Source organism: Silurus aristotelis, assembly GCF_946808225.1.
Source record: "Silurus aristotelis genome assembly, chromosome: 1".
Lineage (NCBI taxonomy): Eukaryota > Metazoa > Chordata > Actinopteri > Siluriformes > Siluridae > Silurus > Silurus aristotelis.
Window position 1 is genome coordinate 18,471,648 of NC_139574.1, and position 26,072 is coordinate 18,497,719.

Here is a 26,072-nt window from a genome sequence, read left to right on the forward strand (position 1 = left end):
TTCTGTAAATACGGTATAAAATTCCTTTTACCGAAAACTATTTTTATATCAGTGATTGAACTTTTTTTGTTGTTGTTAAATAACGCTGGACTGCTATGTGGATTATGTGCTATTACTATTTCTGAAAACGAGCTGTTACAATCGAAAGGATATGTTAAAACAAACACCTGTATTATGGTGTCACGGAAAATGTATTATCAACTTCTTACCAATTAGTTTTTATAATTCAACAGTGCTGCCACATAATTATAGATTATGACAGACTTTGGCAGATTGTGTTGGTCTAACTATTGTGAAATAACTGTTACCCATTGTTGCAGCCACTTATAAATATTTACACATACCTATAATAAGATCTTCTTTCCCCCAGTGAACCTTCTAAACCTGCCAAAGGCCGGATACATGCACAGACTTACAGGCATGCACAAATTGCACACCGTCAATACTAATTAAAGTGAGCAAAGGGTGTGATTAACAAGAGTGTCACCCTAACACCATGTTGTGGAAAGCTTATATTGAGGGCAAAGCTGAAGCTTTGTAATTAACTGTGCTCTATTCAGACTTAATTGTAGAATATACAGATATTCAAAGCTGGTTTAGTAGGTCACCAGCACTGCTGTCAATAAAATGACCTGTTACACTGATTTCTCAATGGCCATACAGAGCATTCAGACACAAGATTAAAAGCACCTGCATAATATTGTATAGATCCCCTTTGTGCCTGCAAAACAGACCAATCAAGGCATGAACTTCACAAATCCTGTAAAGGTGTATGGTGGCATCAGCTCGTTTAAATCCTGTTAGTTGTGAGGTTTGGCCTTCATGGATTGGTATTGTTTTTTAATTGTTGTTTTTTTACAAGCATGTCACACAAATGCTTAATGGTATTGATAGCTGATAGGTTTCCCAGTAGAACATTGCCCAGAGCATCACACTGCCCCTACCAGCTTCCCATAGTGCATCCTGGTTCCATCTGTTTACCCATCAGCAGTCTCCTTTCACATGATCTATAAGAAAATGTGACATCAGAACAGACAACCTTCTCCCAATGGTACAGTTCTGGTGCTTTTGAAGCACTGATGCACTGTGTATAATAGTTATAGTTTTGTTAAGTAGAGTGTTACATATGTAAGACAATGAGAAAAATTGGCAGAGGAAATAAGAAGTATTATCTAATTGTAGCAAAGCTGTTGGTAGTTATTTTTTTATAAGCACAAAAATAAATCATGCTTGCAGACCTTCTTAACTTCTAAGACACATTATGAGTAGGAATTAATTTTTTCAGAATTCAAACTAGAAAAAAGCTCTAACATTCAGTAAGATTCAATAATTGATTGTCTTTTACATGATATAAGGAGATTCTTTATGAATCCTTCCAGCAACCTCTGACATAACAGCAAAATACAAGTAGCCTCAAATGATGCATCAATAATTCATTTATTTTTCTTCCAAAGGGGCCCCTTTAAGTCAAGCCTGGCTATTTTAAATTATTATTAAAAAGAAACAAAGTAAAATATTTTCCTACTAGAATTTAGATGGGCAATAAGTCCAGTTCTGAAACACTAATAGATTTTGTCTTCATAATAGTATTTTTAAGATAAAGTTTTACCACTAACTCCATTATTTTTGGGAAGTTTTGGTAGACTTGGTGATGTTTAAGATCATTTGTTTTTGACTTCATAACATAGCATTTTATTTTACAATGCATAACTTGTTTGCAGCAACAACACTAAACACCATTATTTTAAATGATAATGTTAATTTACAATGAAATTAATTTGTATTAGTATATAGTCCATTCCTTCCTGTAACTCTTCCTGCAAATATATGTATTAAATACCCTTACGATTTACTTTAAAGAGAAATTAAGCATTTGAAGAACGACTACTTCAGATATTTTGACCTTGTTGAAATCAATTTCAAAATTAGATCAGTTTGCCTGCCAAGTAGTTGAGGTATAAAAATAAATATATAATGAGGGAAAAATTTGTAATAATTAACTTTGTGTAAGCATGGCAATATAAACATCCAAATTTCTTCAAATATGTGTATATCAATGAAGTGTTTAATGAGAGCACCAATTTTAAGATGCTAGATCATAATAGCTACCACAATTTTAATGCAATTAAATCAAACAGAAAGGTTAATTAAATAAATAAAAATAACACAAATAAAAAAAACAATATGGTTAACTGGGTGTTCAGTGAAGGTCAAGGACTTATCTTTAACATGTGCCACTCATCCAAGGAGCACCATTAGTTCTTCTAAGAGAATAAAAATGCGACTTTGCAACACAGTTCCAGTCATGGAACTGATGGAAAAATGACCTTATTTAGGACCTCAACCATGAACCCCTCCCCCAGGGCTAGAGAATTCCTTTTACCTGATACTCATTGGGCCAGAAGGTGCTGACTGCCAACTCCACCTGGTACCATTGGCGCCCCTGCGAGCCCGACACGTTCCACACAGCCATGCCCAGCGGCCCACCATTCACCCGCACGTATGCTCGAAGTGCCCCAGGGCTGTGTCCGTCCCGGCTGTATAAGAAGTAGCTGAACTGGACGCAGTGCGTGTCATTCTCACTGAGCGTCTGTAGCAGCAGTTGAGCTCTCTGGCCCGCAGCATGCTGGGATGAGTTTACTATCATGTAGGAGCCTGGAGGAAGAAGACCGGTGAGAGTCAATTACAGAAGACTGCTATTAGTGTCAACACATACTGTGAACGAGTCATGCAAATGTGTATGGTAATTTAGAAGCTCCATCTAATGGAGTAGAATTTAGATCATTTAAGGACAGGAAGAGTAATGACTCAAGGTGAACATGGTGAGCTTTTCCCTCCTCAATAAATCAAAAACTAGAAGCCTGGTAAGTCAAGTGCTCTGAATATGAATATCATCAAAAAAAAAAAAAAAGAATCTGTTCAAATATTTCAAATGAAATGCACCTCACATTAAAGCAGATGTAAATAAATAAATAAATAAATAAATAAATAAATAAATAAATAAATAAAAGAAAAGAACACAGAAAACAGGCACACTTTGTAATTTTTTTATATATTTATTTTTGTTCCCGGAGAACAAAGAGACGAGGGAAAAAAACAGCAATTTTCAGATTTACTGTGAAGCACGTCTGGCACGCTTGTGTAGTTTTCACTGATACAACCAACTGCCGTTTTTCTATTCCCACTTTCCAAAGTCATTGTTTATCTATGTGTATATCTGTTTGGAGTTTTTTTGCTTAGATACGTTCAAGGGACTTGGCAACTCTTTTCACATATCTAAAGAAACAGATAAAATCACAATGTGGAACAGCAGAACAAAAGTCATTCAGACAACTGTATTGAATTGGGGCAGGCTTCTAAATACCACTGTCATCAACAAGCAAAGAAATTATACTAAATAAAAAAAAAAATTACGTTACACACACACACACACACACACACACACACACACACACACACACACACACACACACACACACACACATGCACAGTCCAGTACTCTCCTCACTGTTAATTAGAGTGACATGCTGATTACACACAGAGGACAGTGAGGCATCAAAGTTAGCAGTCCATCTGCAAGGGGTGATGTGTGAGTAATTACCAATGAAACATACACACATCTACATGTTCTCACACACACACACACACACACACACACACACACACACACACACACACACACACACACATACACACACACACACACACACACACACACACACACACACATAAACATGCACCAGAAAACACTGGCATTACGGTTTACACACATACACACAAACATAACGCTGCAGTTCCCTCTTCTCCAACCAAAACACACTGACCCAAACACCCTTCAAAATGCACACAGACTAACAAGATTAACTAAAGCTTGCAGGAAAACTGTATATAGGAGCTTAGTGCTAAGTCTGTTATCCCCTACTGCAAAGACATCATGGTGATTCATGGAAGGAATGTGAAACATAGCAAGTTCTTAGCACAAGGCAAAAAGACAAAGTTTGTCAAATGTAATAATCTAGAAATGCGTAATGACATGTTACAGATGCTCGAGAAGCCTGTGTTTGCTCTAAACACTAAACACACACTAAAAACACACAGTAAAAACATTGATTAATAATTTAGGCTAAATAGAGACATACAGAATTTGTCGTGCTTTATGTAGAAAATGATTTTAGTATACGCAATGTTAAGAAGCTGTGTTTATGAATCCAATAAGTCGAGTCGTGTCTAAAATACAGCAAAGCACATAAACAGCAGACATAATAGTGGGAAATGTCTAGGTAATAATAATTTGCATTTAATGCCTGCATCACTTAAGAGCATATGACAAAATATCATCTCTAGAAAATCTGAATTGTGAATAAAGCATGTATGTAATTAAACTGTACTTGATGCACTCTTGAGGCAAAGGACTATTACTTGTGAAATGGTCTGGGAAAACTCATTGGATGACACCGTGGCAAACTGCCAAAAATGCTCATATTTCTTGTGTCAGGCCAACATCATTTTAGACCCCAATATTCCAGTCACCAAGTACTTTTGCTCTTCTACGCCTACCCAAATGTTTTCTGTGAAAGTTTCGACAAGGTGATTTTCTCGATCTCAGAGCAATCGCAGAGGCTCATGTATGATTTTAATGAATCATGTGAGCCTATACAACTAGTCGCAAGTGCAGTGATGAGAAACAGCCAACAAAAGCTGAAAAGGAAATCAAATTCCTCTTCTGTCATGCACAACTGATTCCTGAATCTAGTTTATTGTCCATCTATTTGCGCAGTAGGGCGAGGGCGAAATGTAAGCACAATAATACTGCTCGCCCAATTGGTTGTTTGGAAGTGCAAAAATAAAAACAAACATGACATGATTCCTGCTGGCACGCACTTTAATAATCAGCTATATGTCTTTTACTATACACTGCCTGGGCCTCATCAACCAACAGTTTCTTTAGAAAATAGTGGCACATAATAGAGAGCTGTTATGAAAATGAAGGGTTTGAGCATAATGCACTTTCGAAATCTCACCCAGTGAAAGATCATGTAGTGTGCACACCCCTACATCACTAAACAACTGATCCCCCTATGAAAGGGTCATCAGTTCTATGATTTTTGCACGTCACGTTGTATGCACTCGAACTAGGGAGCTAGTTTACCAACCTGTTTTTTTTTTTTTTTTTAAACTGCCTGTCTGTTAAAAGATATCTAAAACTATGCTTGCTATATGTAGTTTTCTTACACAGCAAATATCCCAAATAACTATAAAAATGTCTCTAATACACCTACTGTATTAAATTATTTTTTTTTTTTATGGCATCCAGATTTTGGGCTCACCACCTGCAGGAGGGACCATAAGGGACGGTGCTGTGAGGATTGGGCAGCAGTCGAAGGCGGGGGCCTGCTGAATTAAGGATAAGCGGGAGAAAATGAATGAATGAATGAGGATGAACCCACTTGACTTTTGGTTATAAACATAGAATACTTCAGTTCAGAAAAGTCTACAGTGATGAGATTATATTCTAAGGAAAAACATTTTTTTATATTTTTATGAAGTAAAATGTTGTAGCTAGATAATTACTTTGTGTTTCCACACAAATACGTTAGACTCCCACAATGCACAGAACTGGAAAACATCATGTGATCTCTATTAGCGTATGTGTATGTGTGTATTTGTCTAGCCTTGTTCTCTGAATCTATTTTACATAAACAGCTTCCTCAGCAGTTATTTGCAATAACACTTCACTGAGTGCTTATTAGCCACACAGACACATCACATACACTCAAGCAAACAAGTTCAGTGATGCATACTGCAAATTTAAATTGTTCATCGCCCTTCTCTTACCCGTTGTTTAGTGCTGTCAGTGTCGCAATCGTTACAAAGTAGGCACAACATAAGAAAAGTTAAAAGTGTTTTGAAAATTATACTACCAAAGAAATAGTCAGAGTTCATGCTAGTTGGTTGCAGTTTGTCAGTGCTTTGGGGCAGAAAAAAGTCATTTTAATCAATACCATGATGTTTGTTTCAGTACTGAGCATAGTAATGACTTTCAACTTAGAGGAGAAACAGATGTGAGGAATGAAAAACATCTGTGAAGTAAGGACAGTGAGCAGGCTTTCGGTGTGTATAGTCATGTACTGAATGCGTAATACGTATGGTAATGTGGTATTGTGGAAGGTTGGTGCGGCAGCAGGGCAAATCTTACTCTGGGCATTGTGTCTAAGGACAACCACTTCATCTGTAAACATTAGATAAGGAAATAAAATGAAGGACTAAACATTCCAACCCTATGGGCTGCTCTAAAAATGCAGGATATCTGCCTTCCTTGACAAACTGGGAGGCTCTGCACTGTCTTCCCTTTTCCCTTGTTCCTTGCTTGTTAATTATTGTACTGTCTTGCATTGTTTGCACACATTTGCACACTTGTATAGGTCTGTGTAGCATTAGGTAGTTATATACTGTCTTTTTGTTATGTGTTGTTTAATGTAACACATCGGTACTGGAGGAAAACTGTTTCGCTGTGTACTGTAACAGATGTATATGGTCGAAATGACAATAAAATCCACTTGACTTGCATACCTTTGGTGGATGACTGGTTCCAGGGTGTGAAAGTCTTGTTATTTACAATAAAAGTTTTAGACCATCTGATTTCAGTAGAATTTTAAGCTTGTCACCTGACACTGTACCAGATGGTCACAATAAAATATTACTTAATAATGTGTTCCCCGTGTCAGTTCATATAGTGAAGGAAACTTCTTTATTGCGGTTACATTATCAATCAGCATGCTTTGAGATCATGCAGAAGTGGTTTTGCATAACAAAGACAATTCCTTTTCTTCTGTTCATTAGCATTCTTTGTTTGTCATTCTTAGCTGTCTCAGTTTTGTTTAATCCAATGCAATTGGTGGCTTTCAGAAAACTATAATAGCAGGGGTCACACTCTGAGATTTTTTATCAAAATATTTTCACAAATGCAAAATAAGACTTAGACAAAAACAAACCATCTTAGGTTGCAATTCCACTAAATCAGCCAGATCGCAATTCGATCACCAAAGAATCTTTTTTTACCGTGTAGTGTTTTTTGTCCGAAATGGAAAAACTGAGTTGAAAATGATGCCGTAAAAGCGTGACTGACTGAGATATACCCCTCACAATTCTTATATTGTTGTTCTTCTTTAACATGAAAAAGAGGATAAAAGCTTTGATAGCAATGGCACCCACACCTGCTGCTCATGCTGTGAGTTATTTCAGCAATCCCACATTTACCACTGTACAAAAATTGGAATATGAACAGCCACAACAAGGACTGATCCATCAGATACAGCTGAATGACTGTGCACTGCATTAAGGAGTTTTTGGATGCTGTCTTACCAAAGATTGACATTAAACTAAATATCTTCTAAAGAATGGGTAGTGCATGTACGTATTGTAGCACTAACTGCCACACAATGTGTATGGAAGCATAGAAGCGAATGAAACACATTTTGCCACGTTATTTTGAGTTTGACAGCCTGTAAATTCAATGTAAACCCAAAAGGGGGAAAAATCAAAATAGCAGTCTTGTTGTATGGTATATGGGAAGCATACAAAATCAGAAGTGAAAAAGGTTTGAAGATAAATCAGTAAGGTTTTCTAGCTAGTTTCTTCAAAATATTTTTTTTCATAAATTTAAAGTCAAATCAGTTGGATTCTTATCATTAGTTTTTGGTTCTTATATCAACCAGGAGAAGTGTACCAGGTATTATTTCTCTATGTAAAATCACTTCCGCTTTTTCCCAAAAAAAAATTTACCCACTCCATCAGCGCAAACTACGCCTATAGATATAATTGTACTGTCGTTTATCCATTTCTTTTTTACACTATCAATATCTGGCTGACTAGTTAGCCTTAATTCTGGTGTGCAAATTATGTCACACTTTTTTCTCAAAAGAGAGGTCATTATACTTTCTCTGTTTTTCAGAGATTGTATACTTCTTACATTAATTAAGACAATATTTAGTGACATAATTAAAAGATAATGTATGGAATCGTCTCTTAGTTTATTTATTTTTTTGTCTGAAGACGGCGATGATGTCCTTTTTTTTCGCCTTTTTGGATCTGTGATTTGTATCGTCCGTGTCACTATTGCTGGATTGACTGTCCTCTCTACTCCATTCCCCTGCTGTTCCTTGTGTCTGTCTATCTTGAATGTTGTCTTGGGTTTGCTTACCATTATTTGAGTCTCTTTCCTGTTATTCCATGTCATATTCCGCTGTATCTTGTCGTAGTCCCTCCTTAAGTAGTCCTTTTGTTCGATTGCCATACAAGTTTGGGCAGCCGAAGTACGAGTGCCCGGTTCCCCCACACAGGTTTGCCTTTGTGGCCAAAACTGCCACATTTCCAGCATTTCTGTTTGTCGCCGTTTTTGATCTGTTGTTCCGTTGAGTTGCAAATAAAGCACCTTTGAATCTGTCCAGGATAGTAAATTGATCCGTTGTATGGTCTCATGGAGATGATGTTGGGAATTCGCATCAGCTCTCCTCCTTGTTGTTTCTTAACTTTAACCTTGTACTTTCACACTCCGAACCAGGTGCCGAATTAGTCTACTTGTTTTTGCACTGGTTGGATTATTTCACAGAATCAACTGAGGTAAACCTTTACGTCTTCATCTGCTACTCTTGCTGTCCAGAATTTCACAACCAGGTGCTTAATATCATGTGCAGCTGATGTAACTAGTTCCTAGGTTTTCCAGAAACCACTCGCAGATCCTGTGTTGAAAATATTGATGAACCGTTCCAGAGTTTGTCCCTGAAAGAAGCAAAGTTTATGTTCACGTTTATTGGGCAAGCTTATGAATGAGTAAATATCCACCACTTGGATCCACTCTGTTTGTAGGAGATGCACTCCCATCTGTGTCCTGTTGTGGGCTTCACCTTCTCCTGTAAACTTTAAGCAAGCCCAGTGCTTCCACGCCAGAGGCGGAGAGAGCGCTCGCGGAGGCATGGGAGGAAAAGGTCCTTTTTTATGCGCGTTAAAGACTTCTTATACAAAGAAGAGAGAAAAAAGTTTCAGCAAGCGAAGAAATAAACCTGCTTAAATGCTGGGTGCTGCTCTTCAACTCATGTTGCTGCAGATTAGATTTGTTCAAGGAACAACTCCAAAATAGATGTCTTATCTTTAAGACACAATGTAATAGTAGAAAAGTGATAGTCTTTAATATAACTAAAACACAAACAATAATGATTTTACAGCTACTGGGATTGTAGATTGGGAATTTCAGTAATATTTCATAATATTTATTGAGTATTGAATAATCTACTCATTGTTGAAACCAGCAAAAAAAAAAAAAAGGTATCCAATGGCATTTTGTAATTTAACCATAACATTAAATTAAATTTGAGATGTGCATTTGAAGTATTAGTTGTAAACCTAAATAATGACTAATAACTGCTGTTCATAACTCATAAAAGACTGCTTTGTGCTCTTTGCTATTCACAATATGCTTACACTAAAAATCATTTAAACACAGATAGTATTGTTTAACATTAATTGTATTTTATGATAATTACATAATTCAAGGTTACTAAGAAGACAACTGGTTCTATTTTGTGTCTGTTTCCTGTCAAGGTTTTTTCTCATTAAAAATCAGGGAGCTTTTTCTTACCACTGTCACCTCTTGCTCATTAGAGATCTAAATATAAATCTACATTCAGATTTCTGTAAAGCTGCTTTGTAACTGTGGCTGTTGGTAAAAGCTCAATATTTAAACGAATTGCATTGTACTTTTTTCAGTTGTTAGCTAGTTGTTAGTTGTTGTATAGTACCAGATACCAGAATATTCCTCTGGTATATTAAACCATTTCAAGATACTCTGCAGTGTCAAATTAATGTTTCATGCTAATTTTAAAAAGACAGGGCCATGTTTACCACCGTGTAGCATCATGTCTTCTGTCCATATACATTTGGGAACTTAGGAGACCAGTTGCTAAAGTTTTGGGAGAGAAATGTTGCCATATATATGTCTAATACTGGATTCTGGCTGCTCAACAGTTCTGGGTGTCCTTTGTTGTGTTTTTAATTTCATGATGCTTTTTAAATGGGGAAAGGTCTAGACTGCGGAGAGGTAAATTCAGTAAACAGACTCTTCTACAAAGTCATTCTACTGTAAAATACTGTATAATCTATGCAATTAGCATTGTCTTGCTCAAATATGCAAGACCTTTCGAGAAAAATGACTTTTTCTTATATATACCTTCCATACCATCAGAGATGTGGCTTTTTAAACTGAGTGCTAATAACTGGTATCTCTGCTCTTTAGTCTGGAGGATGTGGTGTCAATGGTTTCCAGAAAGAAATAAAATATTTCGGTTTGTCTGACCTCAGAACAGATCACCGCTTTGCCTCAGTACATTTTAAATGTGCTGTGGCCCAGAGAGGATTGGTAACCTGCATTTGTAGATGACATGACAAACTGTGTTCACAGACAATGATTTCTGGAGGCGTGAATGAGCCCATGCAGTGATTTCTAGTTAATAACACCTGCTCTTTCCTGACTTTTTGCCCTGTCTTAAAAAAGTTGGGCATGTTGCAAAAATCTAATTCAAAATCACCTTATTTCTATTTCTTACAATTTTAAATTTTCTTAGTGTAAACAATTTATATGTTTTATATGTTCTATTAGGTGACATGACCAGTGACATGAATAACACTGATTATCTCTTCATTATGGCACCTGTTATTTTGTGGGATATATTAGGCAGCAAGTGAACATTTTGTCCTTAAAGTTGATGTGATAGATGCAGGAAAAAATAGGCAAGCATTAAGATTTGAATGAGTTCGACAAGGGCCAAATTGTGATGGCTAGACGACTGGGAAAGAGTATCTCCAAATCTGTTTATCCAAGGTGGGAACAGTGGTGAACAGGCAACAGGGTCATGGGTGGCCAAGGCTTATTGATGCATGAGGGGAGTAAAATCTGGTCCGATCCAACAGACGTGCTCCTGTAGCTCAAATTGCTGAAGAAAGTAATGAGGTTAATGCTCAACAGGTCAGGACTGCTTTGGCAGCAAAAAGGGGGACCAACACAATATTAGGCAGATGGTCATAAAATTATGCCTAGTCAGTATATGTCATGAGATTTACAGAAACTGTTTTTTTATCACCGTGCAGCATGAATACATTGATTGATCTTAAATATTGTCACTGACCACATTCAGAAGTATAGCAGTGGGTGTGACTGTGTGAATTTCCAATGTTCAACAGTACTATAGGCTTCATATCCTGTATTACAAGCATTAGAAGTATGTGGTATCAAGACACATGGATCTATTAATGCCAAATTAATTTCTCAGCTTTAATACAGTATAAAATTAAATGTGGCTTCTACTGTACATCTTCTGCTCATTACACACTGTGACCTTATAATCTAATATTCCTAAAATATTCTATCAACATATTTATCAAATGAGGAGAAACTGTCATAAAGCAGGATTATATTTATATGAATTGCAGTCATCAGATCTCATTACTTTAATTCACATTATTTAATAGCCAGAGCTAAAGGATAATCTACATAAAAAGTATTCCTAGGTAGGCAGATTCATGACACATAATGAATCATTATTTAGATGCTGTAATTGTTTCTTTAAAAGAAATGCATTTTTGCCAGTATTCCCTTTTAGCATAAATTTACAGAAGCAGTACTTTAAATCCCCAACACTATATACAAAACACTAGAGTTAGGATAAGATTTAGAGTCAGGGGTTTAGGTTAGGGTTGAGGTTAGAGTTAAGGTGTCAGCGGTGTGATTGGATAGTAGGACCCAAATGCAGTACACCCAAATGAGTTTAATTAAACAATATTTAATGAGGTGAGCAAGCAGAGAACACAAAGTCCAAAAATAGTCGACAGACAGAGCAATGGGGCAAAAGTGAAAACACAGTCCGAAAAACAGTCCTTTATGCAAATACCAGGAAAAAAGAAGTACCGTAATTTCCGGACTATAAAGTGCACCCATATATTTGACAAAGATTTTTATTTTAAACATAAATATGCCGCACCTGTCTATAAGCCGCAGGTGTCTACACTGAAACGAATTAACTTTATGCAGGCTTTAACTAAAGACAGTGTCTGTTACACGGTGTAACGGGTGAAATATGTTGCGCTTCCTTTAGGAGCATAGCGGTATTTTGGGAATAGCCTGGCGCCAAATTTTTTTCGGAATTACTGCATGTGTGGAGACCGAGGAATATGTCCTTATTATTTTCTGATGCTCAGTTCTAAGTTTCTTTGACTAACCCGTAACGCTGTTTCACTGTCTTCCCCCTTCCTTTCACAACTATTTCTCTCGGGAGTTTATCTTTTGGCATCGTCGTGCGTTTAAGAAAAAAGTTTTTTTCTCCCAATGCAGGTAAGGTGCGTTTTTTCGTTTCCGTTCGGAAATTTCATTGGTCTAATGTTATGGGGTTCAGTTTTATGGCTTGAAGTTTGTGAAACCGGGAAAAACCCAGGAAAAATTAATAAATAAGCCGCTTCTTTGTTTAAGCCGCGGGGTTCAAAAACGTAGGAAAAAAGTAGCGGCTTATAGTCCGAAAAATACGATAATGCAGGGAAATAAAAATCAGAACAAACAAAACATTACAAATATCCAAGATCCGGCAAACAGAGCAACAAAGGGGCAAAGCAAAAACACAAGACAACAGTCCAGAGTTCAAACCAGAACAAGGGAGGCAGAGCAAAATAGGGACCAGGATCAGGACCAGGAACAGGACCAGGATTAGGACCAGGATCAGGAACAGGAACAGCAACAGGACCAGGCAGGGTGGCAAGAGTACTCTCAGGGGCAAGCAATTCGGTGAGATAATCTGGCAGAAAGTAAACGTTTTCGGTCCTTAAATTCCGAAAAACAGCAAGATGGCCACCGACCCGAAAGTGCGTGCTGCGAAACCAGGAGTCAGTGCTGAGAGCCCAAAAAAAACCAACATAAGGTTACATTTAGGTTTAGGAAATTGGGTTAGGGTTATACCGAGGGGTTTACACTAGGTATAGTGTTATAGTGTTAGGTGTTTAGTTTAGGGTATAGGGTTATGATTAAGATTCCGTTTACTTCACTTCAGTTCATACACAAACATCAGAAGTTTAATTGAATTTAAGTGCTTGTCATCTTTAGCATTTAGGTCCCTTTTACTTTGTGAATATTTTGATTTCACAAATCATTTTGAAAATACAACATAACCCCTAAAAAAATCGACCACACCAAACATGAATTATATTACATATGACCAAATTATAATAGCAATTATACCACCTACTGACTATGTTACCACCACTGTCCAAGCTACCACCAGCACATGAAGGCTGGGGTAAGTGTTGAGAGTGTGTTTTGTCCCACTATTGATGCTGCCCACTGTGAATAGTCAATCTCTGAATGACCTCAGACATGCCTGTCTAAAGATTTTATTATCTGACTGAAATTACAAAGCAATGTAGGACCTATTCAATTTCCTAACACAAAACATTGCATTCCAAATGTTGATCCTAATTAAAAGATCTATTTATTGTATTTAAGATTAGTGGGGTTGCTCAGGAGTTTAACAAATGTTTAACTGCAAATGTTCAAATGCAAATGAGCAATCATGAGCAGCTTTTATTTCACTAATAGTTCATCAGTCGCTGAAATCAGGACTTATTTATTCTGTCTGATAAAAAAAACATTCCGACATGCTGTAGAGAAAGAAACAATAATAAAGTTTTCAATAAGAAATCTCTACAAATTATCTGAGAACTAAAATGTGTTTTTACATAAGCCGATTAAAAAAATTATAAATGGTTTAAATAAATGTTCTAATAGTTCTAATACAGATCTGTATTTTTAAGTCCTCATCCCTACAACACCCAGAGCTGAGGTAAATCAAAATCAATATGCAGCTCTTTAGACAAAAGCTATAGTATATTTTCAGTAACAAGCCCAAGTTTTTATTATATTTCATATCCCCAGAACATTGTTATGTTTCCATGATGAGCAAAGGTTTATAAGGACATGGACTTGTTTTTGTTAGCGAGAACTTCTCAGACAGAATCATAAATAAAAAAAATCTTGTCCTACTTATTTGTTATTACTGCAGTGAACTCACAGACCTACTTTCTTCTGTATTGTTTCTTAATACAGTTATGAGGAAAAATTTCCCTAAACAAACAAACAAACAGTGTAAACTGTTCATTTGGGGGGAAAACTTAACTCCAGCTCCAGCATGAGCACAAAAGTCCTCAGGCTGATCTACTCAATAAGTTCAGCTGTCCCTTCTGCCTAGATGACATTTTTGTTGGACGTCATCTGTGTGTAACCTTTGACTAGTCACCTCATCAGGCAGATGCCCTCATTCACCAGTAAAGCCTAGTAAAGAAATCAAACATCAAGTGACCTTTGGCAAATTATGCCTTGGAGGCTCGTAAAATCGGATAACGTCCGGTCCATCCTGCGCTGACCCGATCAAGGGCATAGGAACATACATAAGGAGATTAGGGGTAAGTGCGCCTCCATCATCATTCACCTAGAGCATGAAAGGAGCGCAGCCGGTATTTCAAAGATAACAGAGAGTGGAGGAGACGTAGAAGCTAAGAATAAAATGGTGTGAATAGGAAGAGTATGGAGAGAAAGAAAGGCTTTTTACACACTGTACCATTATAAACATCAAAGTTGACCAAATTAAATGCCTCCACCTTGTTTGCATTTTTACAATAGCTGAAAACCAGAGTCTGACTGTGCACAGTAGCTATAGGAGGTAGAACAGAGTGTCCGCATTGTAATCATTGTTGCATATGCAAACAAATGTTTAGCATTTAGACCTTTCACAGAGTATGACAGATTTTGAAACAAAGACCTTAATCAGTGAACTACAAAGATTAATTAAAAGTGCAAATACACTATATGTGCAAAAGTATTGGGACATGTGTGTTGTCTAGCCATATGTACTGTTACCACAGACTTGCAGGCACACAATTGCATAGGATGTCTTTAGATGTGGTAACCTGTTCTAGCATGACAATGGCCCTATAAACAAAGCCAGCTCAATGAAGATATACAGTGGGGCAAAAAAGTATTTAGTCAGCCACCAATTGTGCAAGTTCTCCCACTTAAAAGATGAGAGAGTTCTGTAATTTTCATCATTGGTACACTTCAACTATGAGAGACAAAATGGCAAAAAAATAATTTGAAATTCACATTGTCTGATTTTTAAAGAATTTATTTGCAAATTATGGTGGAAAATAAATATTTGGTCAATAACAAAAGTTCATCTCAATACTTTGTTATATACCCTTTGCTGGCAATAATAGATCAAACGGTTTCTGTAAGTCTCCACAAGGTTTTTAAACACTGTTGCTGGTAGTTTGGCCCATTCCTCCATGCTGATCTCATCTAGAGGAGTGATGTTTTGGGGCTGTCGCTGGGCAACACAGATTTTTAACTCCCTCCAAAGATTTTCTTTGGGGTTGAGATCTGGAGACTGGCTAGGCCACTCCAGGACCTTGAAATGCTTCTTACGAAGCCACTCCTTCATTGCCCGGGTGGTGTGTTTGGGATCATTGTCATGCTGAAAGACCCAGCCACGTTTCATCTTCAATGCTCTTGCTGATGGAAGGAGGTTTTCACTCAAAATCTCACGATACATGGCCCCATTCATTCTTTCCTTTACACGGATCAGTCGTCCTGGTCCCTTTGCAGAAAAACAGCCCCAAAGCATGATGTTTCCACCCCCATGCTTCACACTAGGTATGTTGTTCTTTGGATGCAACTCAGCATTCTTTCTCCTCCAAACACGACAAGTTGAGTTTTTACCAAGAAGTTCTATTTTGGCTTCATCTGACCATATGACATTCTCCCAATCCTCTTCTGGATCATCCAAATGCTCTCTAGCAAACTTCAAACGGGCCCGGCTATGTACTGGCTTAAGCAGGGGGACACATCTGGCACTGCAGGATTTGAGTCCCTGGCGGTGTAGTGTGTTAATGATGGTAGTTTTTGTTACTTTGGTCCCAGCTCTCTGCAGGTCATTCACTAGGTCTCCCCGTGTGCTTCTGGGATTTTTGCTCACCATTCTTGATCATTTTGACCCCACAGGATGAGATCTAGAGCCCCAGATCGAGGGAGATTATCAGTGGTCTTGTATGTCTTCCATTTTCTAATAACTGCTCCAATATTTGATTTCTTCACAGCAAGCTGCTTACCTATTGCAGATTCAGTCTTCCCAGCCTGGTGCAGGTCTACAATTTTGTTTCTGGTGTCCTTTGACAGTTCTTTGGTCTTGGCCATAGGGGAGTTTGAATTTTGACTGTTTGAGGTTGTGGACAGGTGTCTGTTATACTGATAATGAGTTCAAACAGGAGCTATTAATACAGGTAACAAGTGGAGGACATATGAGCCTCTTAAAGAAGAAGTTACAGGTGAGAGCCAGAAATCCTGCTTTTTTGTAGGTGACCAAATGCTTATTTTCTACCATTGTTAACAAATAGATTCTTTAAAAATCAGACAATGTTATTTTGTTTCTCATAGTTGAAGTGTACCTATGATAATAATTACAGGCCTTTTTAAGGGGGAGAACTTGCACAATTGGTGGCTGAATAAATACTTTTTTGCCCCACTGTAGTTCACAAGGGGTGGAGAGGAAGATTATGAGTGTCCTGCTATAGAGCTATAAACCTCAACCTTAAAAGTATGAATTTGAATTGGACTGAACCCCAGGTCTGACTTTTATGACACCCGCACAAATCTCCCCACCAGCCACTGCACTTCCATGTCACTGATTCTACACACACACACACACACACAAGCGCACGCGCACACACACACACACACGCACACACACACACAAGCACGCGCACACACACACACGCAGACCTGTTTCACTGTTAATGAGCACATGCATTTAATCATGCCCTGCACTTATTTTGTTGTCTTGCATTTGTCTTTCTATGGTTGTTGGTAGTCATTGTTGTTTGTAGTCAAGCTTAGATTACCAATCATGGTCTGAGACCATATTTATTTTTGATTTTTAAGTAGAACTCAGATTTTAATGATTATTTTTTAATTTAATTTAATTTTATTAATTTTATTTTTTTTTTTTTGGGGGGGGGGGGGGGGGTGGACGACACATAGAAATGGAAGGCATGTGAAAAAACACAAACAAATCTAATATTGTGAACAATATGTTATACATTAGATGTGTTAGAATTTGTACTGCTTGAACTCACATTAAAGCTTTAAAAACATAATGCCTGCAACTCTACATTAAAAATAAATAGAAAAACAATTTCAAGTACAGGTATTTGTAAACCGTAATTGCATGTTCTTACTTTCCACCTCTGCAATGGTAGGGGTTAATTATGCTACAATTTGCATGCAATTATACAGTCTTGAGATGCTGCACTGTTTAGTATAATAATACAATGAAATCCAGTGTACATGCAAGAGAAGAGTAAAATATCTGCTAAAAGCCATTAACCAGTAATGTTTCTGAATACAGTATGTAGCGTAATAACAGTAATAATAGAGGTGGTTGAGAATTCTGTATCCACAGGAGTACGCTAATGCAACAGCCTACGCTTTACAGTTCCATTTTTAACTATAAACTTTTACATTGAAGTTACATACAATATACTGTCAAATTATTAAAAAGTATACTGTGCTGTGGTCTTCGCTTAAAGCTATCAGATACTTCCATGCTCATGCAGGGATTTAGATTATTCAACACATGCTTTTCATAAAACATATAATAGATGGCAAAAATGGCAAAATGGCATGTAGTGTGACATGATTTTGCTTTATTTTGCCACCTGCAAATGCCGGTTTGGAAGAGGTTAAATATTGTATTTCCTGATGTTAGAGATTGTCTGATTTTGGCATTTTGGCAACTTTTCAGATACATCCACAAGATACTATGATTTGACCAAGTACCAAGGTCATCTTGCATCTAGAAGCATTCTGCAGAAGGTAATCTAAACTGTTGTGAAGAAACAATTTAAAAAACTTTGCTGCATGCTGGCCTCTTCTTATGTGGTCTCAGCATCAATGTCCTTGTGTGCTCTTGCTTCTTGTCCTCAAATCACTATTTTTTTCTTTTTTTGTCGAAGGTCATCGTTGCCTAACTATTTGCTCAGTCTGTTCTCTTCCTTCACACACATACGCACAAGGGGTTTTCTTATATGTCCATTGGCAGTCAAAATAAATAAATAAATAAATAAATAAATGAGTTCTTTGCTGCCTGGACCTTGTGTGCCGAGTTTATGGTGTTCAACTTGTACTGGAGATGTTTAAGAACCATATGAAAGCCACTTAACGAATTATCACAAAGGTCAATCATTGGCATGCTCGTATGTTCAGTAAGAATAAATCCGCACATTTCCTGCATCCTTTTGTTTACTGAACATCTCTGCGTCATTATAGTTTAATCTTTTTAAAAGCAAATTGAACTGCTTTAATGGAGAGAAGTGGGGCCTGTAGAGAAAAGTGACCATTTCTTCCCAGCCTAATGGAAGATCACAGGATGGGACAAACCTTAATGGGGAGAAAAAGCAAGAGCAGTAAGAGTACACACACTTACACAATCGCACACACATGCACACCCACACACAGATAATAAATGCACTACCTTTATACTACCTAAGGATGCGAATGAATTCAACTACATTATTTTAGATACAAGGATCCTGAAGGACAAAGAAACTCATCAAAGTTCTGCAAGTGCAAGCTTTTTTTTTTTCACTTTTAGCTCAGCTTGAGTATAAATGTGAGTACACTTCTCATCAGCAGGGAGGCTTTAGCAAAATCTACCAGCCCTACAACCACAACTGCACTTAAGACTTAATTTTAAAGGATTCATTTCTTTTCACATTTTTTTGCACTGGGAAACAAGTTAACATTGTGTGCATGCATTTCACATTTACTTATAAAGCAACTGCTCTGTATAGAAGATGACGACCACACGCTATGCTTTTGATTACTGAAAACAATTATATAGACTTTATTATGAAATGTAATACACTATATTTTACTTTACTGAGTCTTTCATTACATATCATTTTATTTTTATTTACCTGGGTATGGCCTTATGTTGGCATATGTCAAGTCAAGTCAAGACAAGTCAACAGGCTTTTATTGTCATTTCTACTATACACAGTGTTAACGAGACAACGTTCCTCCGGAACCCTGGTGCTACACTAAACAACAACATAAAGCTACAACACAACACAACACAAGCTACATGTGTCTTCCATGTTTTGTCCTTGCTTTGTATTTTATTGTTATAGTGTTACTAAACAGCTCTATCTATCTATCTATCTATCTATCTATCTATCTATCTATCTATCTATCTATCTATCTATCTATCTATCTATCTATCTATCTATCTATCTATCTATCTATCTATCTATCTATCTATCTAAAGTAGCAGAAGCAGCACTGCATTTAAAAAAATACACTCAGTTTATGATAGTGTTTTCTGTGTAACTAACTGTACAGTAATTCTAATAAAAAATTAAGAGCCTATTGTTGTCAAGTATAAAGAATCGCTTGCTGGCTTAGATTATACATTATTGCATTAGATAGAAGATAGATTCCAATTTTTTAAAAATTACATTTTCCACCAGAGCTACTTTTCAGTGCTTTCAGGTGTTTCTGTCGCAAACTGGGCATTCCAGTTTAAGATCGGAATACAGATATACAGCAAATATTTGGTGCACTAAACAAATACAGATGCGGATTGCGCTATTGTGGTACACTGCCAATACTACTATACTGGACATACGTATATCAGAAAGTAGTGGTTTCAATTTAGTATTAATTTTCCCCCATCCACATTTCAAACTTCTCTGATCCAGACATAGTGGTTTTCATTTTCTCAATCAGAGTAGTGCTTCACAGAGTTCTGAGCTCAACATGCATATCAACTGTGGTGATATGAATAGGCTGGCAGCATAAATCATGTTGTCGGGCTGGCTCACTCTCTCTTCTCATACACATACACTCTACAATGAGTGCAGGTGTGCCCTGCATTCTAAAAGGATCAAACACCCATTCTGCAGTAATGTGACTCATAACCTACCTGCACATGGAAGGGTTTGATCTAGAAAAACACGTGAGAGGATATAAAAACACATTGTGGGATGGGAATGCATCCGCGGCTGAAAGATGCTGCTTCCCTGAACTTATGCAAAAGCTGAGAAATGTATATATGGATATTTTATCATATTTCAGTTCCTCCATATTTTTATTGTATTTTTTTCTGTTGTCATGCAGGTAGTTTATTTCTAAAACAAAACAAAAAAAAAACCCATACCCATGCAAAAAGCACTTGTTCATTTGGCATTTGTGTATCATTTAAACCCAACGGCATTCACGGTACAATAATGTAACTAATTGCATTTTGTTTTCTTTCATCATTCGCATAAATGCTTTTGGCCATTCAATCAAACATACAATTGTTCCATTAAAAGAAAGCATTATTACCAATCAATCCTGTGCAATTATTTTATAAAATGCAATTACAAGGCATCTTAATGTGGTGCTATATTGAGCATGATGATGTAGGAAAGCTGCTCATTAGAAAATAGACAGACATACCAAATATGGATTTTTTTTAAACGTTGCCTAAAAGCTATGGACATCTAAAAAAAAAAAAGAAAAATACTGGTTCAATATTATTAAAGTGCTCTTTTACTATTTTTTTATAATGATTGTTTTTAAACTAGTTCCAACTCTCATAAAACTGTAAATGTGCACATTTGTTTGCTTTAACAATTCAGTATTATGTGGGCATTCTCTAGACAGCTGAACCCAGCCACAAACCCAACACACTCTTTTATTTTACTCTTACAAACTATATTTTACTATTAAATTTATCAGACTATTGATAAATTCTACTTTGCCCGCAGCGAAGTCCAAAAAAAAAGAAAATTATTTTGAAAAGAAGATATCAGTTTAAATATAGACAGCACAGTGGTGCAGTGGGTAGTGTACCCAGCTCTCTCTGTGTGTGTGTGTGTGTGTGTGTGTGTGTGTGTGTGTGTGTGTGTGTGTGTGTGTGTGTGTGTGTGTGTGTGTGTGTGTGTGTGTGTGTGTGTGCAAAAATGATTATCCATGGTATATTTGATCCCATTGTATTTATCATATGTGACCCTGAATGTGGTTAAATAAAAACATAAGTATATATTACATATAAGTGTTGCCATTAAAACTGTAAGTATTCAATAACAAACATATACAAGTGCATAGATACAAATCCTCACACACATAAAAGAGCTGGCATCAGTGAATAGAAGAAACCTTCTGTAATGCAAAAATCAATTTTCATCTCCACTGTAGTATTCGTGCTGCACGGAACGACACCCTTCCATCTCCTACTTCTAACACATAGTCCAAGGTGTGTGTAATCTCCGTCCTCACCTCCTCAGCATACTCCATAACATTCTCTATCTTTTCCAAGATCCCTCACACATTCTCATTTTTTAACCTCACTATCTATCAGGTCCCTCATCTTTTCATCTCATTCACCTGAGCCCTAACTACAAACAGCCTTCCATATCTAATTATTTCTCCTAATTTCTAGCTTTCCTCTTGCTTTACTCTTATCTTTATCTTCTCTATCTTTCTCGCTCTCCTTTGATTTTATTTCTCTCCCCTCACTTGTTCCCCTCGCTCTGGAATGTGTGTCCATTAAAAAGACACAAAGCTTCAGTAATGGGCTTCCAGAGCAGACAGAAGCAAGTCCCACGCTGAGCGCGTCTGTCCTCGTACTGCTCAAAAAAGACAGAACATGCGGATGTCAGCCATCGTGGACCTGCAAGGCTGCATATACATCTGCAGTTTATTCTGGACGGCGTGCGTGTGTGGGACATGCTGCCACACATCAAAGCATTCGAGAATACTGCAAAAATGCTCTCGGAATGTGATTACAAATAAAACCTCAAATATTGTCTACAGCAGTCCAGGCTGCATGCACTGATCTGTCCCTGAGAAAATGAGACATCTTCAGCAATAAGGCATCCTGCTGACAGCACCCCAGCTCTTTATCTCAGAAATGACAGGCTATGCGCAATTACTCTCCAGCCTCAGGGGACAGGCTCTTCTGCCTGGCACGAGGGTCCTCAGGTAGAAAACAGAGAACAAGAGAGAACTCTTGTCTGAAATTTGTTTAGCCCCAACCACTACATCACCCTCAAGGGAAAAAAAAGCAAGATTAGGGAATGAGAATGAAGAACGAGGAGGCCCACAGCAGCATGGAATCAAATCCTCGATAAGGGGGGGAAATAAAAACAGAGATGGAACCATCGTGACCATAGCAAGTGCCCTCCAGAGCTGGAGGCAGATAAGCCTTTATCTGGAGCTGCTGTCTGTGCAATTCTTGTTGCCAAAGGCAGGAGACAGAGAGTGCCGCATCCCGCACGATTTGACCTTTTAACAATCCTCCGAGCTGCGTGGTATTAGCTTGCAGGGGCAGTGCAGTGAGGACAAGTAAAGAGGGCATGTCGTGTGTTCTGGCCCTGCTAAAAAAAAAGAGCGCTCTTCTCATCTGTCATGAAAGAAGTGCTGATATTATGGTGCTGTATACTAGGAAGTACTCAATTGTGAACTGTAAATCTCTATTATAGTTAGTGTTTTCTTACACCAAAGCATATAAGTGCTATGTGAGGACAGCTAGGCTGTTTTAGTCTACAGAAACAATATATAATATTATATATATATATGCTAGGAAGATGCACAAAAGAAGTTACCGTTCAATGTCTAAGTGTATTGGCCACATTTACCTGGTGTTCCCAGAAAGAAGTTCGATACCATTGCAGCAGTGACTGGGGACAAAGCAATTACTGAAGAAAAATGACTAAATAAAAGACAAAAATACTGTACATCTGAGTCCGCTAAGCTAGGCACTTTGGTCAGATTTAGAGGCAGTGTTGCATGTAGCAATTTGTACTTTGGTTCTACAAGGACAAGTGTCCAATGAAAGATTAAGCATGGCAGACAGAGCTGTCTCGCCTGTATGTTAACTGTCCAGCCTGTATGCCAGCCTGTTTAGAGGCTCACATTTAGTTTAGTAAGTTACAGAAGTCGCTCCCAGGACGTGTTTAAAGCTTTGTTTGCTAGGTTTATTAAGCAGTGGACAAATACTTTAAATATGAATACAGGTAACTTGTATATTTATGTTGCTGTGAAATAGTAAAACTCACCACTCACCATAAAACTCATAACTGGTGTTTCTTTTCTCGCATATACGTCACGCAGTTTAATTTGTGGCCATAAAGACAAAGGTAACGATCGGTTCTTAAAACGTGTTTATAATAAACATCAATTCACTCTCACTAATATGGATTTAGCAAAATGTAACTGAAAATGCCTGATACATTTTATATGTTGTGAAGACTTTGGAGTGGCCTAGTCAAAGTCCTGACCTGAATGCTAATGAGATGCTGTGGCATGAACTTAAAAAGGCGGTTTATGCTCCAATGTCCAATGTGGCTGAATTACAACAATTCTGCATAGATGAGTGACCAAAATTCCTCCACAGCGCTATAACAGACTCATTGCAAGTTATCGCAAGCGCTTGATTGCAGTTGTTGCTGCTAAGGGTGACCCAACCAGTTATTAGGTTTAGGGGGCAAACACTTTAAAAACCTGCATTTTGTGTTTACTTATTTAAATATGAGTAAAATACAACACTAGTTTGATTATCTGAAACATTAAAGTGTGACAAACATGCAAAAAAAAAAAAATCAGGAAGGGGGCAAACACTTTTTCACACCACTGTATATGTATTAGCTTTTGTACAATTGTAAACATAAGTCGCTCCTTGCTTTCTTTCTCTTCATGATAATTATGTTATAAGGGAATGAGCTTCTAGCATTGCAGGTGCTTTTCCAGGTCCCTTCTTTCAAAACGTGATTACACACTTACAGCCATTTAAGTGCTCATAAAGCTTTATTTATTTCATCGGGGGAAAAAACATGTGCACTACACAATTCAAGCTGTATTTAAGGACCCTGTTGAGACACTATAGAGCAATAATTTAATCATGTAGCTTGAGGCAAATATCCTTGGAATTTAGATCAATATTGATACACGAGGCATATAATAAGGCATTCAACATGGAGCCTATAAGAACAAACAGTACTGCTCTTTCTTTCTGAGACTTGAGAGAGAGAATGTGCCATTAATCACTAAAAAATTTCCTTTATTCTTTTTTCTTTTCTTTTCATGTTTTTCATTACCAGTGTACTAGTGACCTTGATCACGGGTAAATAGTTTTACTTAGAGTAAATCCACAATTATTTACTGGATCAATAAAGGTGTTCAAACAACCCTTCCACCAGTATATAATAATGAGAAGAAAGGATCAAATCTATGGAAATGTCTAAACTTCTGTATTGGTGTATGACACTTCAATGTGCTTTTAATTTCATCTAAATTAAGACTTTATTATTTAGCCAGCACTTTGTTGTAGAATGAATATACTTGGGATGAAAAATCTTTTTTTTCTTCACTTAAAAATGAGTTAAACCATCCAAAGAATTGTATAATTTCTGAGCACTATATTAAACAACTGTATACCTGTTCACTGCTGCAATTATCAGCCAGTCATGTAGATGTAGTGCATGAAAACATGCAGATGCAGGCCAGCAGCTACAGATCAATATTAGTTTGCGGGATAAATGTGATCCCAGCGATTTTGGACCATGGCATGGTTGTTTTTGCCACATGGGCTGGTTTATTTCTATAATTGTTGATCTCATTGGATTTTCATACTCAACACTTTTGATAAATCTTCATTTCTGCTGCGGCACGCAGATGGTAGAGTCAGAATTTGGTGCCACATCATGATTCTATAGACCCAACTTCTCTTGTGTCAACAGTCATAGCTGGTGGAGGTGGTGTAATGGTGTGAAGAAGGTTTCTTGACATGTTTTGGGCTTGTTAATCCAATCAAATTGCTTGAATGCCATAGCCTATTTCAGTATTGTTGCTGGCCATATGCATCTCTGCATGACCATAATTTACTATCTTCTAATGACTACTTCCAGCATGATGTTGCACTATATCACAAAATATCAGTTTTCACAGACTGGGTTAATAAGAATGACTATGGTGTCATTGGAATTCCTAGATGTGGTAGAACAGGAAATTTGCGGCATGAAAGCAAACCATTAAAAATCTGCAGGAATTATGTAATGCAAATCATGTCAACATGAACCTTAATCCCAGAGGAATGTTTTCAAAATCTTAAAGAATCTATGCCAGGAAAACCGAAGGCTGTTTTGAAAGAAAAGAGAAGCCTAACCAGTGGGAGTATAATGTACATTCACCAACTAGGTTATAACTGAATGACCTATTTATTACTGTTTATATTATTGTGTGTGTGTTTACTTCACTCTAGGTATAATTTCAGGACTTTACTGTTGCAAAGTGCAAAACTTCTTTATTTTGAGTCACTCTGCTGATGCACTCCTGTGTCCTGGAGCAACAGCTTCTGAGATTCACATCAATGACAACGTGAACTCCTGAAGAATTTTCAGATTAGAACTTTATTTTTTGGACCCTCAAAATCCCAAGATATCTAATGCCTAAGGCCTTTAAGAAACTCGATAACAGCAGGAAAGCTGTGTGAGACATGCTTGTTTGTTTAAAAGAAAATACTGTGTACATATAAAGAAGCAAGATTTGCACAAAATTGAGTTGCATTGTCAGTATGATACATGTGATTAGTTTTAGCTAATAACCCAAAAATGAAAATACTTGCAGTGGTGGGGTAAACCATTTTAGCTAATGACTCAAAAATACAAAATATTTTTTATTAAGTGTTAACCAAGTGTTCTTGATCAAGCCTTTAATCCATTTCAGAGTTCATTTACACCAAAAGACCAAAAGAAGCTGCAGTGTTTCATACACAGGTAAAAGAAACAAGCCATTTGCTGACATACGTGTAAAAGTCAGGCAAACCAACATACTATACTATATATGTGTGTGTGTGTGTGTGTGTGTGTGTGTGTAGACATAAATCTCACTCAGATGTTCAGGGCTGCAGACAGCTGAGAGAGGCAGAGGTGGAGAAGGTCTCAGG

The 26,072-nt window shown here is 37.3% G+C and overlaps 1 protein-coding gene across 12 annotated transcripts in view; it reads right to left on the minus strand.

Moving 5' to 3' along the window:
• The window catches only part of ptprub (protein tyrosine phosphatase receptor type Ub), a 214,082-nt gene that overhangs the window by 106,885 nt on the left and 81,125 nt on the right, over window positions 1-26,072 (minus strand). For all 12 annotated transcript variants that reach the window (XM_083544062.1, XM_083544053.1, XM_083544058.1 and 9 more), the window contains exon 3: window positions 2,384-2,655. In XM_083544062.1, coding sequence (XP_083400188.1) covers window positions 2,384-2,655 — 272 coding nt within the window. The remainder of the gene's footprint in view (window positions 1-2,383; window positions 2,656-26,072) is intronic.